Source organism: Anolis sagrei, chromosome 2, assembly GCF_037176765.1.
Source record: "Anolis sagrei isolate rAnoSag1 chromosome 2, rAnoSag1.mat, whole genome shotgun sequence".
In the NCBI taxonomy this organism is placed as follows: Eukaryota; Metazoa; Chordata; class Lepidosauria; order Squamata; family Dactyloidae; genus Anolis; species Anolis sagrei.
The window spans coordinates 57828014-57847545 of record NC_090022.1 but is presented as its reverse complement, the minus strand read 5'-3'; the positions used below and the strand labels follow the sequence as shown (position 1 = coordinate 57847545).

Here is a 19532-nt window from a genome sequence, read left to right as displayed (position 1 = left end):
CCTTTCTGGCCAGGTGAATGGAGGAAACCACCCATTTCAAAAATACTAGAGTCCAAGCTGCTTGGAGGAGGCACATACAAAGAATTTCTGGAAGTTATAGTACTCTACAGTCCTGTCAACATTGAAAAATATAGCCCTTCTGACAATGAAGGGTTCAATCCGCCTATAGTTGGATTCTGCATCAATGCAGGCAATACAACATCCTGGTTGATGTGAAAGGATGACACTACCTGAGAAATGCAGAGTCTGAGGACAACCTTGTCTCAATAGAATTATAAATGGGGTTGGTCCATTCTGAGAGCATATAACACTTCCCTCCTCCTGGCAGATGTAATTGCTACCAAGAAAAAAAATCTTGCAGGTAAGTAAACAAAGGTCATAGGATGCCACAGGCTCAACAACCTTTCAGAAAACTATCTGAAACACATGGATCTAATGAATAGACAGTTGTTCTCACTCCTCCAAGTAACCTATCCATATCCCCAATCTGTATAAGCAGAACTGGAGCTAGACTGTACACTGGAGCTAGACTGTACACTGTCTTTATTCATTTCAGTTTTTAGGTATTCTACATATGTATTATTTCAGAACAATTCTCAAATTACTTTGCATTTTTTCTGACGAATTCTTAATGCAGGTGGAATTAACCAGCTGAAAAGGTCTTCCAAAAGTTCTTGATTCTCCTTTTGATTCAAGGGCTCAGGAAGTGTGTTCAGCCAAGATGTTACAAGTGGCATCCAGCCCAGCTGTAAAGGCTCCAAGTAAATCATTCCACAACGACTCACTGTAGCAGGCTATAATAGAATGATAAATGTATTCTTAAATTTTCATTGTATCTTCCATTTTAATTCCTGTAAACTATTTAAATTTATTGCTTATTATTTTTGAGGCATCAAATGGCTGCCTTCATGTTGTAAGCCGCCCTGAGTCCCCATGGGGAGATGGGGCGGGATACAAATAAAGTTTGATTGATTAACTGTTAAACTTAGATCTAACTTACTGAAGCCTGGGACAGGTCCATAGTTTCAAAGATAAGACTCATCTGAGGTGACATCTGAATGATTTCTCCACTCATCAAACAAAGCTAGAAAAATACCAGATTTTATATATAACATTTTATAATTATCTAAATGTTATAAGAAAACAAATCTGCTATAACTTTCATTCATCAGAACTAGCAAAGTTACTTAAACCCAACATGTAATGAGTGAGAGGGAGATACTTCAATCGAAAATCTGGACAATTCAACCTGAAAAATTAATATGAAATAATGCTTGTACTAACTACGCTCATCTGAAAATAAAAGAACCAAAATAAAATAAATGAATACTGGTATTAGAGCACCGGGCCCCGATTCCTGCCTCTACCAGTGGTTACTAGGAGTGTGCATGGTACCGTTTTTCAAAATGGGATTCAGGAATTCTGGCAGTCCTGAAAACCAAACCTCTGAAAATGGGACGGGCAATGGGGCTTGAATTGACTCAGCCAAAATGGACTGAAATTGGCTGCTTTGGGTTGCGTTCGGCTGTGCTGTGACAGCAGCCTTGTGCGCAGACACACAGGTTTTTTCTCCCTTAGCCTTGCATGAGTCAATCAGGGAAAGAAAGTGTTTTTTTGCCAAGTTGATCTATATATACCAGAGCAAGCTCCTCTATTTTCCTGTGGCATCCTGACATTTGAGAAAGATCATGTGCTAGCTATTTCCATGTTCTATCTCAGTGCTGTTGCTGCCTAGGATAGCTTTTTGACTCAATTCCAATCTTTTTCTTTGGCAATTTAATTAAATTTTCTTAGTTTAATATCTTTCATCCCTTCTTCTTTTTGTAACTATTTTGCTAGGGAGGTGAGGGTGAGCTTGCATTGGGGGGGGGGGGGGGGGTCCGGTCTGTTTAAATATTTTTTACCATTGTGGGGGGTGGTTTAGGGAAGGAAGGGAATAGCCTGACTCCCTTGAGTCCCCACGGGGAGAATACTAGTATTTCAATTTCAATCCCTCCCTAGCCCTATCTATCTTCACCTGGCATGTGTGTGTGTGTGCCCTCTGGCTTGTGTGTACTCCTGTACCAGTATAGCAGCCTTATTTAATTATTTTTTAAAAATTAAATAATAACCATTTTAAAAGCCCTTGTAAGTAGTTTGTTCACCTCTTTGACTCTCTCTCTTATTCTTCTTGTGGCTTCTGTATGTGTGCTCCTTCTCTTTAATTTCCTATAAACTGTAGAATGTGTAGATCTTTATGAAAGTTGGCAGGAATTATGCCTTGCTGCTGCTTCTATACTGTCACTGTGGAGAAATTCCAGGGGATACCTCTTTGGGTTTTTTTTAAAGGGCCATTTTATTTCTAGCAACTTTAAGAATTTCCTAAAAATCAGTGGTGACCCAAACGTTTTGAAACTTGGGGAGCTTGCAGTTGCAAATGTGTCCTCCATGTGTGGCCATTTTTGTCCCGATAGTCCTCAAAATGATGGAAAGGGGAGCCTCAAAAGTTCGCCCATTGCCGACAACGGGCCAGATCCTCTCAGAACGAAAACGGTACTTTCAGGTGACAGAACAATAAACGGTATTTCCTACCTCCCAATTTTGGGTGACTGAGCATGGTCTATTCGATGAGGTTACAACTGAACCTCCCAGTTTTGGGAAGTTCCCAAAAAATGGAATGGAGGCCAACCAAAAATTGACACCGATAATGCTATGGGTTTTTCCCAAATTGCACGCCCCTTGCAGTTACCTTTAGATGCATTTGAAAAACGCCCCAAATCCATAAAATCTGAATCTGGCCACATGTAGCAAGACATACAGTTATAATTACCAGTTTAACTAAATCTTGAAATGATATTATTACTTTACAAATTAACATTTTATTGTTAGGTTCAAGGAGGAAAATTTCAAGAAATTTATTTCTGCCAACAGCAATTTTCTTCAACAACACTGCAATTACTTTCAGTCACAAATTCACTTAGATATTACCTTTTTGTTGTCATCCAACACAGTGTTCATGCTCTCTATCCAAAGAGTATCAATAGGACCATCAAAAACAACCCATTTACGATCAGGTGTTTCAGTTAAAGCAAATTCTCGAAATGTGTTGGCTATAATGCCATCTGTCCACTAAAACCAGAAAAGACTTAAAAATCAGAACACAGTACTCTGTATATGAAACTGTTATTCTATACAGACAGATAAATTCTACCAGTATTTTCTTGAAAATATGCTGAACACATAATAAATGTTTCTATAATTATGTTCCCATTAATGTGAGCTCAAAAATATCTATAACTGTGACATCTTCACACAAACATAAAAGAATACTATTATTTTGGCACCAAGTAAAAACAGGATTGCATACTAGATCTTGTGAAGCATGATTGATTTTGTGGAAATGTACATGTGGGGGAGTCCAGATCAGTTCCCGAGGAGTTTACACAGTCAGCCGACAGGCAGGTGTTCTGACTGCTTACTACAAAGCAGGCCCAGCAGAAGGAATACGTTTGCATGGTCTAGCAGTACCAAACTCAGTTTGGCACCAATAGATAGCCATCCTTACTGTCCCCATTGTATCTTCAGCTTAGAAGCAACCATGGAGCATGAAATTGATGGTGGTCATTGCTTGTCAAATGTGCAAACACTTACTGGAGCACCAGAGCTACACAGCAGAGGGGAGAGGGGGAGGGATTACTCTTGTGCTCTAGCCAGCATCAATACATGTGACGAGCAATGACCACCAGCAATTTTATGGCCCGTGGTCTCTGCTAAGATCTTGAAAATGTCTGCAATATGCTTCCTTTATGCTCTGCAGACTTGACATAGAATTGCAACCTCAGAGTCCAGACTGGCTCAATGCAATATAATCCTTCAGATAACCTGCACCCCAGCCACATAGGCATTAGCAGCAATTTGAATTGTGCCTGGAAACAGACTAAGAAGAACTAGTCATAGTCACATTCAATCATTTATGTACTGTATAATTCTCCTTGGTGAATATCTGAAATTAGGGCTCCTCTGAATAGCATATATTTACTGGTTGAGGACACTCACCTAGAGAGAAAAACAGAAAGTAATAAGACTGACCACATGATCTTATGACTAGCAATAGGGAGGTACTTAAAAATACAAAGGGTTTATATAGTTTATTGCCATATATTATTCCTAATATATTACAAACTATAGCATATTTAAATACCTCATGGGATACAGGGTCAAATCTTCCAAACAGCTGTCCCATAGTAATGGATTTTGGATTCACAGTTCTGTGTACTACTTTTTCTTCATCTCCATACCCACGCTGATTCATAAGGGAAAGTGTATCTGCTAAGACATGCAAAACCTTTGTCTTCCCAGCAAAAGGTTCCCCTACAAGCATAAAACTAAAAATAAAAAAGTTATTAGGTATCATACTTTTATGTCATAATATATTGTACTACGAATCCTAGACTCATTTAACCATTTGTTCTATTAGAGTTAGAACATGCTGTTCTTTGAAGGAACTAAGAAAAGGAAAGAAATATTATCGAGATGGCCAGGAGGAGCAATCCACTACAACTGGGTTTCACCCGCACGCTCTAACTGGAATGACAGGATCCAAGGTTCCTGCTTACAATGAGATATATTGTTGATACAGCAAAGTTCTTCTCCACTTGCAGCCATTGTCTTAGAGCTACAGTTTTCATAACGGTGTCACAGCTTACTGGGACAGATACAATTTCTATTGCAATGTTCTTTTTCACTTTGAGCCATTGCTTTAGAGATGCACTTTTCAAATGGTGCTCAGAGCATACCAGGAGATATACTGTTGCTACCGCAATATTATTCTCCTATTTGACACTTTTACTGGGGCCCATTTTCTATTTGGTGTCCCCTGTCAATTTTTTCTTCTTCTTCCTTACTGTTTGAACTGTGCTTTTCCGACCAGTAGCTTGTTTACATTTGTGTTGAGCTCTTTTTTCTCTTCTTTTTAAATAAATTGTATTTATTTTATTTTCTCCTTGTTATTTTTCAGTCTCAACTGAAAAAAGTTTGCTCCTGCCAATCTGGTTGGCACACAGCAGGCTGAACCCAATAGTAATGGATTGCTCCTACATGCCATCCTACATGCCTTCTCCTTTGGAAGCTTTTAAACAGAGGCTGGATGGCTATCTGTCAGGGGTGATTTGAATGCAATATTCCTGCTTCTTGGCAGGGGGTTGTACTGGATGGCCCATGAGGTCTCTTCCAACTCTGATTCTATGATTTTATGATGGTTTCTTCGGAGCAAATAGGAGTCAGGAAAGACTAAATGAGTTATATAGGATCTTGAAATACTGGATTTTATGGCCCTTCCACACAACCCTATATCCCAGGATATCAAGGCAGAAAAGCCCACATTATCGGAATGTGGACTCAGATAACCCAGTTCCAAGCACATATTGTGGGATTTTCTGCCTTGATATTCATTGATATAGGGCTGTGTGGAAGGGCCCTGATAATGGTGGAGACCTTTTGCAGAGTTTGGGTTTTTGTGGGGTAATGTGTAAAGTGGACAATTATGTTTCTCAGTTGCATGTTTGATCTCAGGATCATATTTGTACTATTTCATGTCAGAACATTTAAGATCTAAGGTAGGACAATGGCAATTAATCCAAGTGAGAATAGAGGAAAGTAAACTGCAGTGTTCTTTCTACTCTAGCATCCTCTCAGATTGATATTATGGTAGCCACTTTGATTTTCAAGATTTTTGTTTCAGCCTTTGGGTTTTTTCACAATGAAAATAATTATGTCTAATTGCAATGTCTCTAATATTTTGAATGTATGTCATTAGAGCCAAGGGCTTAGAATCTATTGTTTCTAAAGTTTCTGTCCAGTCCTTCTGGGAATCTTAGATCAGATTCTCTCTTAATTTCTCTAAAAGCAATGGGAAGTATAAGTTTACTGGCAGGGAGTGCCCTGTCTTTCATTCCATTAGGGATAGGTGCCATGCTTGAAGGCTCTGACAGGTTCAAAGTGTTTGTAGTTTTCCTTGGGAGGAAAACAGAATTCCAAAATCAGTTCTTGCATCAGGAATTAACATCTTAAAAGTAGTGTATCTGCAATTTTGCTCCTACAATTTATTTATTTATATATTTACTTACTGTATTTGCATACTGCCTTTCTCAGCCCACAGGCAACTCAAGGCAGTTTACAGGGCAAAATTCAATGCCCAGTACCATAAATGCAATTAAAAACATTAACATACAATAAAAACCATAACAAAATCAATAAAAACATAAATCATTAGCGTCTCCTTGTTAAAAAGATTGTCCAGTCCCATCATCTAGTTGTTCCATTTTCCTATGTCAGTTACTCTGCATTTGCAAATGCCACGTCTTGACTTTTTTTTCAAAATATTAAAAGGGAGGGGGTTGATCTGATATCCCTAGGGAGGATGTTCCATAGCCGAGGGGCCACCACTGAAAAGGCCCTGTCTCTCATCCCTGCCAGACGTATTTGTGGGATTGAGAGCAGGGCCTCCCACACGATCTTAAGGTCCTAGATGGTTCATAAGGGGAAATGCTTTCGGAATGGTAAGTTGGGCTGGAACCCTTTAGGGCTTTATAGGCTAAAGCCAGCATTTTGCATTGTGCCTGGTAGCAAACTGGCAGCCAGTGGAGCTGGCGCAGAAGAGGAGGTGCATGCTCCCTGAGCGCTGTTCCTTTTAGCAACCTGGGCTGCCATCCGTTAGACTACAATCATTGGAAACATGCTCCATTGGTATGTCAAATGCCCATCATTTTTCATGGTCAGTCACACACCCTCTATTCATTTCCCTATGAAACTGCTTCCATTTAATAAAAGTTGGATCCAGGAGTTTCAATGAAACTTTTCCCTTTGGTTAAAACATGGTCCTCATCTTTGTCTAGAATATGTCACCATTTCAATATTGTGGGATTGCAATGCCAGTCATGGCTTATTGTTGGATAAACTGGCTTAGTGTGATGGGAATAGTAGTCCAATAGCATCAGGTCAGGAGGGTTATGTGAACTCCATTTCTGACACCAGAGAGAGTCCAAGCATCAGATGAGCTTTCCAGTACAGTAGAAATCATTTTTCGGCTTGTTCATATATCTTCACTCAAAACTAAACATGATTAATTTTATGTTTGAAAATATGGTTATTAAAAAGATTGTTTGGTAACTAATAAAATTGGGAACATCCTTGTCATATAATAGGAAGAATATGAATTTTGTTATTTTTTTTTCCTTTCTGCAATTTCAGGATATGCTCTTTTTATTTTTAATGTCATTATACTTATTATTTTTAATGTCATTATACTTATACTCAAAAGTGAGCTCAGCATTACTTTTTAGTTATAATTTTATGCTTGGGGTGTTTTTGTAGCAAGACTAATCGTGTATATTTTATATTACAAGAGATCAAATTTTCAACGAAGGTGGGAATCAAGTAACTCCTTCAGATTACAGGTATCCAGAAGGATGAAAAGTTGCTGAAGGTAGTAGTCTCTGCAATACAGTAGTAGATTTTGACTTTTATCTTAATATTATACAAATGGTTAAACTTCAGTTAGAATTCTTTGCCATTGTTTATGTTCTCTGAGGATAGCAGTAGTTATAGTTCTACAACATCTGGAGGGCTGCATGATTTCTACTCCTGCCTTAAACACTGTGGTACTTTTCAGAGTGATGTTGGCTATATACAAGAAACTGCAATAGCCTGACTAAACAACTATGACAATGGTACTAACACCAACTATTTTAAAAGTGATGGAAACATGGGACTTTGTGGCAGGCTAGATAAGCATGAGAATGTATGAAATTAGATCCCCAATTCATCACGTTTATCACAGTCACTGACACTTTCAGCAAATATTTTTGAATAAAAGAATACAACTGAAAGAAAGTATGTAATTTCCTACTCGTGTTCTGCATATAGAAGACTGATACACGCAGTGTTTGAGTAATTGCAGTATCTCGTTGCTATTATAGTGGTTGCTATGTCTCAGAATGATGACACGGGTGACTTTGGGTGACTATAGACTGATTGAAAGGGGGTTTGCCATGACCTTCCTCTGAGGCTGAAAGAGGTTGACTTGCCCAAGGTCACCCAGTGGGTTTCCATGACTCAGCACAATTCTGACTTGGTCTCCAGAACCATAGTTTCAACATTCAAAAATTACTACAGCATACTGCTGTAGCATATGTAACATATGTAACTATGTGAGATGTAACTTATGTAAGCATAAGTAACATAGTCCCACTATTGAGAGTTCTTCTCTGCACTCAAAATATATGGACAAAATTATAGCCACACCTATGCCTATATATACACTTACCCATGTCTCACTATCATCATTTCATAGGTCTGTATCATTTTTTCTAGAAAAACTTGGACAGGCTGGACATTATGCTCTTTACAACATTCATGTGCACATTCCAAAAAATCCTGAAATGTAATTAAAAAAATAATTTCCATATTATGTCTCTGTGAATGGCAAACACATGCTCATATAACTTAAAATAGTTTTTCCTAAATTATAAATCATGTAGTTAATTAAGTAAATTGAATTTTACAGTGCCATAGGATAAGAATCTGCATTTAAAAAGCATATGAAGTTATGCCGGAAAAATATCTTGGGTTTATTTTTCAAGAAATGAAGTGTTACACCGCACTTACCGAATCTAATCTGACAAAATAAAATATATAGTTGCTAAGTTTTAAAAGAGCAAAGGCCATATGTTGCAAGTCTAGGAACTAGTCCCATTACACATGATGTGACTTATTTTTAAGTCCAGTAAGTGTCTACAAACTTACTCAAAGACTAGATGATAGCCAAGACTTTTCTAATTGAACAAAATTGAAGAAATGTACTTACAATTCTATATATGTTACTTAGTCCTGAATTGATTAACAAGATTTACTCCTAAGAGAGTTTGTACAGGATTATCACACAGGGATGCTACAAACAACTTTATACTTAGTTATTTGGAGTAAATCACACATAGAAAAGGCTGCAAAAGCAACAAATCTTTTTGATGGCAATAAAATAATTATGGTAACCAGATCAAATTCTGATTTAAAAAAACCCATATTATTTGAACTAAATGAAAACAGTCACAACCCCTTCAGAGCTCTAGAAATGCCTTCCAACGAATTCAACAAAGTAGGTGACTAGTAGAATAACACCAGTGAATTCAGGCTTCTAATGCAGGGCTTCTTAAACGTTTTCCATTTGTGACTCCTTTCTGTCTGAGAAATTTTTACATGATCCCAAGTATATAGGTATAAAAATCAAACATTTACTGATAATAAATCAGCATTTGCAAAGCTTGCTAAACAGGTTGTTTTCTATTTGTGAAGTACGGCTGAAGTGTTTTCTTCAGATTCCACTGTAAACTGCACATTGTTGCTAACAGATTTTTGTAAATGTCTAGGTAGCTTACCGAAACCTTTCACTATCACCATCACTATTGTTTCCAAGATTGAGATAAAAGGGCACACATTTTATAAGCCTTGTTCTAATACAAAGTTTAAATTCATGATAATGTGGGCACTTGCTCACAGAAGTGCAAATGATAAAAAAAGAAACACTCTCATCCTTAGAAAGGCTCCTCAAAAATTAAGCAAAACATCAAAAGTTTCAAGGTGAAATCATAATATCCTACAAATATACTCACATTGTAGTCAGCTTGAGGAAGCTGAACACCAGGGAATAAATCACTAGTAATACCCATGAAAAGAGGAATGTCATGTGACAAAAACTTTGGCTCATTTACATCTTTGATTGATCGAAGGAGCTGAATAAAACCAGAAAATAGCAGAATCAACATAATTATGTTCTAGTGCACATCACAGATATTAACTTAACTAGATCAACAACAAAAGATGTTTGCAAACTGTAGCATCGATTTTGCTCATACAGGTTTAGCATCTCTTATCCAGAAATTTGAAATACTCCAAATTCCAGATATCCATATGGCTAGCTCGCATAGTGTCACCTTTGCTTTCTGATATTTATTTATCGTGTCAGGAGTAACCAGACATTTGTATTACATTTTTAACAAAACAAACAGACAGACAAAACACAAAGTTTGCAAGCTTGGTAGTTGATTAAATGTCCTTTGACCAGTAGTTGGCCACTTGGAGTGCCTCTGGTGTTGCCGCAAGGAGGTCCTCCATTGTGCATATAGCAGGGCTCAGGTTGTATTGCAGCAGGTGGTCAGTGGTTTGCTCTTCTCCACACTCGCATGTTGTGGATTCCACTTTGTAGCCCCATTTCTTAAGGTTGGCTCTGCATCTCGTGGTGCCAGAGTGCAGTCTGTTCAGCACCTTACAAGTCGCCCAGTTTTCTGTGTGCCCAGGGGGGAGTCTCTCATTTGGTATCAGCCATTGATTGAGGTTCTGGGTTTGAGTCTGCCAATTTTGAACTCTTGCTTGCTGGGGTGTTTCAGCGAGTGTCTCCATACATCTTAGAAAACTATTTCTTGCTTTCTGATGGTTCAATGTATACAAAACTTGTCTCATGAACAACATTATTTAAAATGTTGGATAAAATTGTCTCCAGGCTCTGTGAACAAGATACAGTGGAACCTACTTAAGAGCATTCTGAGTTAAGAGCTGTCGCTCAGCCCAGGTTTCACTTTCACATAAGAGCAGCATTTTGAGTTAAGATTTATCACCAGAGGGTGCACTAGTGCAAGAGTACAGAGCTTTAGGGCTTCAAGAGAAGCCTTTGTGCCTCGTTCTCACTGTCTGCATTGCTCATGTCCGCTTTCAGGAACTTTGGGTTAGTTGAGTTTGTATTGTTTTTATTCCTGGTATGATTGGATGCATAAAGGGAGAGAGGGAGAGAAAGCAGGAGAGGAAGGGAGGCAACAATGAGTACAGTATGAAGAAAATGATGCTTCTGCCTCTTCATTTTGTGCTTCCCTGCCACAGCTTGTGCTTCTACCATTGCTTGGCACTATAGAGTTTTGCAAGACCAGTTACTCTTGTTCCTGCGTGGTTTTTCTAGATTTTTCGGGCTGTATGGTATCAATGAACTAAACATGAATGTAAATTAGACTAAAGTGAAATGTAAACACACAGTTCAATCATCTTTCAAATTAAATAAGTATAAGCATTATGACAAGTGTCTGGAAGAGGACAAAAATTGAAGTACTAAAACAACTGAGTTCTAATTGACAGCTCATGAATATGCCAAAAGTCAAGTTTCTAATTTATTTATTTCTATTCATTTAATAATTTCTAGCCTACCCTTCATTTTGACAAATTAATGTAAAGTGGTACTTACAAGTATATCTTCATTCTCTACTGGAAATTTCAGCTTTAGGTTACCAGCAGCTATTAGTACAGCTTTCACAGCACGCATACCATAGTCATAATGAAACTGAGATGAAAGCTGTTCTGAACATAATCTGTAGGTCATGACTATTTTCACTGATAATGGCTTAGCATTCAGAAATCCATAGGAGTAAAGCGAGATTTCAGCAATGAGGGCATAGTTAGGAACCATCATGGCTACTGTTCGGAAAAGGACCTGAAAAGCACATCAAAGAATGATATTGTTGTTTTTATTTTTCTATTAATGTACTGTGTGAGGTATTTGCTGTCTTTTTGAGGTTCCTCTGTGTGTGTGTGTGTATGTGTGTGTGTATACACACACACACACACACACTAGCAGTCCCCTGCCACACATTGCTATGGCCCAGTCTGTGTATATGTGTTTTGTGCATGTGTATATGTGTGTGTATATATGTGTGTTTGCGTGTATATATGTGGTTTTGCACATGCCTTGTAATGTTTTGTTTTTTGCTTTTTAAGTTTTCTGCTGTGTTTTTCTTTTTTTTATGAGTGAAGGTCACTTGTTGGCCTGTTAGGTATATTGTGTCCAAATTTGGTATCAATTCGTCCAGTGGTTTTTGAGTTTTGTTAATCTCATAAACGAACATTACATTTATATATGTTTGTTGTTTGTGTGTGTGTGTGTGTGTGTATAAATGGTTGCAGTCTTCAGTCATAGACAAGGCAGATGCACACATAAATCTTTCACTTAAACATAAACAGACCTTTAATAGACTTCCATAAAACTGGCAGGACAGGTGCATTTGTGACATCATGTGTGTTGCCAGCAGGCATTTTCTTGTTTAAGAAAACTGTGCTTCAATTTAAATGAAAACACTTAAGAAAAGAACAGGTTGCTTACCCAAAACTGTGTTCTTTGAGTGGCCATTTGTGAATTCACCCAACTGGGTCTTGATGCTTGTGCAGCAGATCTCACCAAAAGCCTTTATAGAATTATAGAACTAGAAGAGCCACATGGGCCATCTAGTCCAATCCCCTGCCATACATGAAAACAACAATAAAAGTACCCAAACAGATGGCCAACTGGCCTCTGTTTAAAAGCCTCCAAAGAAGGAGCTTCCACTATACTCAGATGCAGCAAGTTCCACTGCTGAACAGCTCTTACAGTCAAGAAGTTCATCCTAATGTTCAAGTGGATTCTCCTTTCTATTTGTGAAGTACGGCTGAAGTGTTTTCTTCAGATTCCACTGTATATAGATGAGCAATTTTTGAAAACCTGCCTGCACTCTTTCACAACACATGCATAATCTCAGCTTCTCTCCTCACTCTGTCCACCACAAGATTGCAAAGAGGGAAGGAGATAAAACTGTGTTAATTCACAGGTGATTGATCAAAGGACCACGGCTACAGGTAAGCACTTCATTCTTTTCCTTCAAGGTGTCTGTGAATCGCATAACTAGGTGACTGATTAGCTTCCTATGAAGATGGGATCTACATCCGGCTAAAAAAGAAGACATAGCAGTCCTTGCCCAAGCATCCAGTCTATAATAGGATATAAAAATTAAAGACTGAGACCAGGAAATAGCTCAACAAACCTTAGACAAAGTTATACCTCTAAGGAAAGCAGTCAAAGTCCGTACTGCTCTAGTAAAATGAAAGCATAACCTCTGAGTTTCTGATAAATGAGCCATTTGTACTACAAAAATAGTCTGCAAGACCTACTTCTGCAACCTTTAAGAGGACATTGCAAAGCCTTTACAAAAGTCAACATATGAAACAAAAGTATTTTCTTCTCTGTGTTAAGAACAATTGAGGACAGTTGTGGAAGCCAGAATAGAGTAACTTCCAAAAGACTGGCAAGATATGTCCCTCAATAATGATTTTTTGAGAATCAGAGGTGGCACCTACAGTATCTTGTAAAAGCTGTTGCAAGTCTTGTGTAAGGTATGACTGAAATGATCATTGCTATTAGACTTGTGCACTGATCTGTTTTAGCAGTTTCTCTTTGGCTTCTCCAGACGGCCATAACAGCAAGGACTCAGCTGCCATGATTTTTTGGCCGAAACAGCCCACGTGGCTTCCGGGCATGGCTTCTTCTCTTCTGTTCGGGAGCACATGGCGCATGCTTCCTTAACCTCATTCCTTAAACCCAGGCTCCCACGAAAAGAAAGAAGAAATGGAGCCCAGGAAGGGTGCTTCCCTAACCTCATTTGCTCAAACACAGATTCCCTTGAAAGGAAGAAAGAAAAGAGGAGATAAGCCGAGGTACACTGATGTATGCGTGGTGAACTGGTGGTCAGAGGATTCCCACCAAAGACTGCTCATTTCAGGCGAGAGCTACTGCACAAACACCAAGACCCACAGTGTGGTTCACAGAGACTATGAAGATATAGAAAACTGGAAAGACTGACAGGGCATGTAAACCATCTCCATCGTTCTTGGAAAATTCAATCTGCTTCCACTATTGTTGGTTTGTTTTATTAATTTATTGTACTGCAACATGTTTATGGACATTTTAAAAGCAATATGCTATTTTACCTTGAGATTATCTGGCAACTCAGAGCGTCCGGCATAACCCGGGTTCATGGTAATAGCAACAAAACAGTTAGGATTAAGCTTCAATTCTGTCCCTTCAAAATTAAATGTCTCCAGCCTCATCTGTATAGCTCTTTGTATGCAGAGGATCTGTTGAGCCACCACAGACAGCACTTCCAGTTCAATGCGATTGAATTCATCAAAACAGGCCCAAGCACCAGATGAGGCCAAACCTTTAAAAAACTAAGACCCAAATAGTGAATCAATTACCAAAGAACTCAATGTTTTTTCAGAAAGTCTAATAGCCCCTTAATAATATAGGTTTACTAGTACACTAAAAGAACAATGAATTAATCTAACTACATTAAGGTAATGGAGAAATCAATATTAGTAAATGAGATGTAAATCTGTTGTTTAGGCTATTAAAAACAACATTGGAAATTAAATGAATGAGACTTTTTTATGTGGAGCAACAATAATAATTCTCCCTGCTATTTTAGTACTGCTCAAGAGCTCTAAAAACATAATCTCATATATGCTTACTCAGATTCTAAAATAGACATCCTCAAACTGAGGCACCCTAGCTATTTGGGCTTCCAACTCCCAAAATTCTTGACCATTGAACAAACTGACTAGGCCTTCTGGGAGTTGGAGGCCAAAACAGTTGGAGGGCCACTGTTTAAGGATGCCTGCTTTAAAGCAATTGCATATGAGGATCACAGCCTACATATCTAAATGCATGCCCTTGGTATCCTGCAAAATGTTTGTCAATATTCCTTGCAGTAAAAATGGGAAATAGTTACATTTGTTTTTCTTTTAACCATCGACAATGAATAAAATAAGGGGAGCCGGGAGGACATTGCCATCTTGTCCCCTGTGACATCAGCGCCCCTCCCCCAGCACCAACGGCCACTCTGGGGTCAGAATAAAGAAGGGGAGCCGGGAGGACATTGCCATCTTGTCCCCTGTGACATCAGCGCCCCTCCCCTAGCAATAATGTAATATTATGTAGTACTAGTGTTATGAATGATGTAATAGTACTATGCTAGTTATGTATTATGTAGTATGTAGTATGTACTTATGACTTGTAAGCCGCTCTGAGTCCCCTTCGGGGTGAGAAGGGTGGCATATAAATGTCGTAAATAATAAATAAATAAATAAAAACAATTCCAACACATTGATGAGACTACTGATGGTCTGTAAAGTTTAAAGTATGATTTTGTGTATAGCTGTTGTTGTTTTGTTTTTGTTTTTTGTTAAAACTGGGAATCTTTAAAAATAGAAATAGCAATGAAATCTTTCTAAGCAGTAAATAATGCTATTAGAATCTGTTTACCTTCCCCATAGCTAAGTAATCAAGGCCGTCTGAGCAGTTGAAGACAACGCACTGCACAGCAAGAGCTTTAGCCAAATCCTTAGTCGTCTCGGTTTTACCTGTCCCAGCTGGGCCCTCTGGAGCACCCCCAAGATTTAAATAAAATGCTCCAATCTAAGAACAAAAATCATTGAGAAAAAATATTTTAAAACTTTAAACTGTCATACTATCTGAATCCTAAAAAAATGCATCAGTTTGTAACTGGAGGAGTTAAAATACAGCAGAAAGCATGCACTGTTCTCTTTTGTTTTCTTGCACATTATGATCACCTTTTGTGCACTATACATTATTCTTCAAAGTGAAATGGAGAGTCCCTCAAACAAAACAAAATGAGAATCCAAATTCTAGAAACCAGAAATATAGCTGTTGGCATTAGGGACCTGGTAAAGAATTTGGTGGATCCCAGGGGCAGAAAATTGGTTTCCAGATGCTCCAAAGCTGTCCACTCCAATTCAGAAACATTTCTGCTGGTATACTCCAAACAGAAAAAATACCACTACAGAAACAACTTTTGCAAAGCAAAAATTGAACATCTAAGAAAAAACTTTCAAAACAACTCTATTTCACAATCCCCTCTTATACTTATTTCTTTATTCCTATATTCAACCACTTCATATTCTACTTTCATTTTTATAAAACTGATGATCAGCCTGCAAGAGAGCACAGATATCATTTTCAGTAATACCAGTAAACTGAAAATGACAGTCATACTGATCGGGTAAATTATTCTCAATTCAAAATGAAAGTATGGACATTTGCTATTTCTCAACATCTTATTTATGAATAATGTCCCTGAAGATTATTTCCCCAATGTAGATATGATAGAATCACAGAGTTGGAAGAGACTCCAAGGGCTACCCATTTTGGTTTCATTTTATGGTGCAGGAATAAACAATCAAAGCACTCCCAACAGATGGCTTTCAGTCTCTATTTAAAGACCTCCACCACACTTTGAGGCACCATATTCCACTAACAGGAAGTTCTTTCAAATGTTTAGGTGGAATTTCTTTTCTGCAATTTGAATAGTTAGTCATGCATAAATCCCATTTATACTGACTGATTAGCTGATTTATTGGAGGCTGTGTTTAATGCAAAGATTTTCACAACTCCAATATGAGAAAAACCACTCAGAGCTACAGTCTGAAATACAAGCAGCAATATCGTTATCTGAATTACTAATCATTCTGAGTGAAAGTTCAATTTTAGAAACCATACCAGAGTGCGGTAGCATCTGTCTGTAAGAGGTGTAATGACAAGTCGGGGAGAATTGCCAAGATATTCATAAGCATATTTTACATTGCAATTGATGATGCGCACTCGGACGTTCTCATGCTCCCAATAATACCTCAACTGGGCAAGCCACTGAAAATCTGTTTCCCGCCGCACACCTAGTAATAATATAAACATGGGAGATGTCTTAGGATACAATCTTCAACACGCACACACACACACACAAAACAGGAAGTAGGAAGGGGACAGAAGATATATTTCCCTACTAAAGTTTTTCTTTAGTCTTAAAGTCATGGATACATGTGTTACAAACAACAATTACTTTACATAGTGAGAGGATTAGTTTTAAAAGTACTGTATTCATTTCTGAGCTCAAAGTGAAAGTACATAATTCACAATGAGCAATATACCTTGCTTACTCAGTATCTCATTCAATATATCTTCCCTCTTATTTATCTTATGATAACAAAGAAAAATGATCAGTTACCTACCACTTTCAATCATTTCCATGACAACATCTCGAGCATGCACATCAATAGTGACTAATGCTCCCAATGTGGTTCTTGTTTGTTTAGATAATTTCCCTCTTACCAGCTCTACAATGTCATTTAACTGGAGCTGAAGGTTCTTGTAATAATTCTGTAACCCCTGCAAAATAAAAATAAATCCTGGTTTTTTAAAATTTTTGCTATTAAGCACATCTTGACAGAGAATTATTAGTGGGCTCCCTGCTTTATGATTCTGCAGTTTATTGGTCCATTAATTTGAGCATATCCATACTTATTAATTTTATCATATTAATTCATAAAAAGGTATATATTACAATTACACACAAACATACCATGATCACAAGCATTTCTTCTCCACACTATTATGAATGAGCTTCATTCATCCATGAAGATTTGATTTTGCATCCTACCATGCACCATTAATTGGTTTTAATAACATAAATGTTCTTTAAAAATCTAATAACTTAATATGAACAAATATAATTTGCAGCACTAAAGGAAAATATTAAGACAAGGTGGTGTAATACCTCTGAGCCACTTCCTATGGCTTCATGTACTTCACTTGTCCAGAACATTTGTGAGACACACAGAACCACTTGGCCAGGCCATTCTCTCACCCAGACTTTTCTTTCTCTTTCTGGATATGCCTAGGAAAATGAATTACATTGCCCAAGAACATAATTACTAACAACTGATGATATTCTGTAGAATAATTTATAGAATGTATGCCATCCTATACTAACAAAATGAAATAAAATTTCATATGAGCAAACATCTGCTTAAGAAATAGATTTCCTCTCCTCTCTTTATCCTTTGCCCCTTTCAAAATTATCCAGGCAGACAATGCCTTAACTAACTGGCGGTCCTTAACTAACTGTCCAAAGAACATTTCAGCACATACAGAGGGGGAGCTGCTTAGGAAACATGTATTCACAGCAGAATTGTGGAAAGAGTAAAAAGGATAACACAACTCCTAAAGTATGGCATGGGTTTTCCTGCCTGGGATAAACAGTGGGAGTGACCCGTGAGTAAAGGAATATCCCCTTCCCTATTGCTGAGAAAACTTCACTGGTCAGATTTAGTCATTCTTCTTTTTTTTCTCCCCAAGAGACTTCACCTGCAAGCAATTCAGCAAAATGTATTGAAAGCATACCATTCTTGATCTTGTAATGACATCATGTATACTCTTCAGCATCAAGTCTTCTACTTGAATCAGCCATTTTTCTACAGCTCCTCGGGCTTCAGAAGTCGAAATTGTTGAAATAAGTTCCACACGTTCCCCCTCGGTACTGTACATTGCCTTAATGTCCAGATTGGAAAGAAATTCCAGCTTGGCAATGCCCTCAAAACACTTTTTCAAATGAGGCTGAACTCTCAGAGGGTCTTTAGTCTCTGAAAGGATTTCTAACATTTCATCATTAGACAAGAAGAAAAATCTGAAATACATTTTAAAGAAAAGAGAAATGCACTGTTAGTATAATCTTGTTTTTCTGCTTTGCAACCAACATATTAATTATTTTAGTTTAATCAAAAGCAACACAAAGCATACCGGGGAAAGAAGAGCCTTTTCTTTTCAAGGTATGCATTCAATCCTTTCATTATTTTGTCTAAAAGTTCATTACAGTTTTGAAGCTTTTCCAATAAGCCTGTCAACGAAGTAGCAGCAAGAACCTAAAAAAAACAGTAGGGAAACTTACAGTAATAAAAGTCTCTGTATGTAAACCAATTACAACACAAGAATAAAGTTCCAGTAAGAAGAAACTATAATGTAAGAAATTGAAAAGCCCTCTATCTAGCAGTAGTTTATAATTTTATTTTGTTGCAAAACTGCAAGTTTCACCATGTTTTTCACACAGCAAAACACGGCAGGGCTATTTATTGAGTGGAAAGAAAGGGGCGGGGCTACTCTAACTGTCAGTGAGTTAGCTCGTGAGTGTCCGATGCTGGCCTGTGCGAGCGCAGGGAATACCAAATGTGTGATTCACAGGCATACCACGCAGGGAAACCAGTTTGTCTTCAAATATATATCATTTGCTTCACATGTTTGGAAGCAGATTGCTGTGTTCGTATGATACTACATTTTGCTATTATACAGGCATCCTCAAACTGTGGTCATCCAACTGATTTGGCCCCCAACTCCTAGAAGCCCTAACAAGCTTGTTATATTGTTAGGAATTTTGAGAACTAAAAGCCCAAACAGCTGGAGGGCCGCAATTTGAGGATGCCAGCTATTATAAATGAAATATAAAACATGTGATCCACGTGTTTCTAGAACTACTGTCAAAACTTGCTTCCACACATCTTGAACCACAGCTGTCATGAAGTAATATAACGGAATTCTTTGCATTGATACACATATACTGTTATGCTTTAATTTCTAGTAAGTAAATCAAAATTACAGTTCACAAAGCACATGTAATTACAAATGTTATAGATACTTTGAAAATAATTTTCAATTATATTTTGAGATTTTTCTACATATTCAATACTGTTTTAAACTAACTTTCAGTATTGAGCACATTACAACTCTCCAAAGCATGCATTTTCTGAATATTTAAATATGGCTAGGACACAAAGAGCTGTGAGAGGTATGGAATTAAGGCTTTCAACAA

The 19532-nt window shown here is 37.7% G+C and overlaps 1 protein-coding gene across 1 annotated transcript in view; it reads right to left on the bottom strand.

The window, feature by feature from the left end:
• The window catches only part of DNAH12 (dynein axonemal heavy chain 12), a 110342-nt gene that overhangs the window by 63216 nt on the left and 27594 nt on the right, over positions 1-19532 (bottom strand). The window contains exons 21-34 of the mRNA XM_060766097.2: positions 18470-18591; positions 18074-18356; positions 17448-17567; positions 16903-17059; positions 16397-16569; positions 15143-15295; positions 13810-14049; positions 11261-11506; positions 9645-9764; positions 8303-8412; positions 4181-4364; positions 2968-3108; positions 1001-1084; positions 606-794 (exon numbers count right to left, since the gene is read on the bottom strand). Of these exons, the coding sequence (XP_060622080.2) occupies positions 606-794; positions 1001-1084; positions 2968-3108; positions 4181-4364; positions 8303-8412; positions 9645-9764; positions 11261-11506; positions 13810-14049; positions 15143-15295; positions 16397-16569; positions 16903-17059; positions 17448-17567; positions 18074-18356; positions 18470-18591 (2322 nt within the window). The remainder of the gene's footprint in view (positions 1-605; positions 795-1000; positions 1085-2967; positions 3109-4180; positions 4365-8302; positions 8413-9644; positions 9765-11260; positions 11507-13809; positions 14050-15142; positions 15296-16396; positions 16570-16902; positions 17060-17447; positions 17568-18073; positions 18357-18469; positions 18592-19532) is intronic.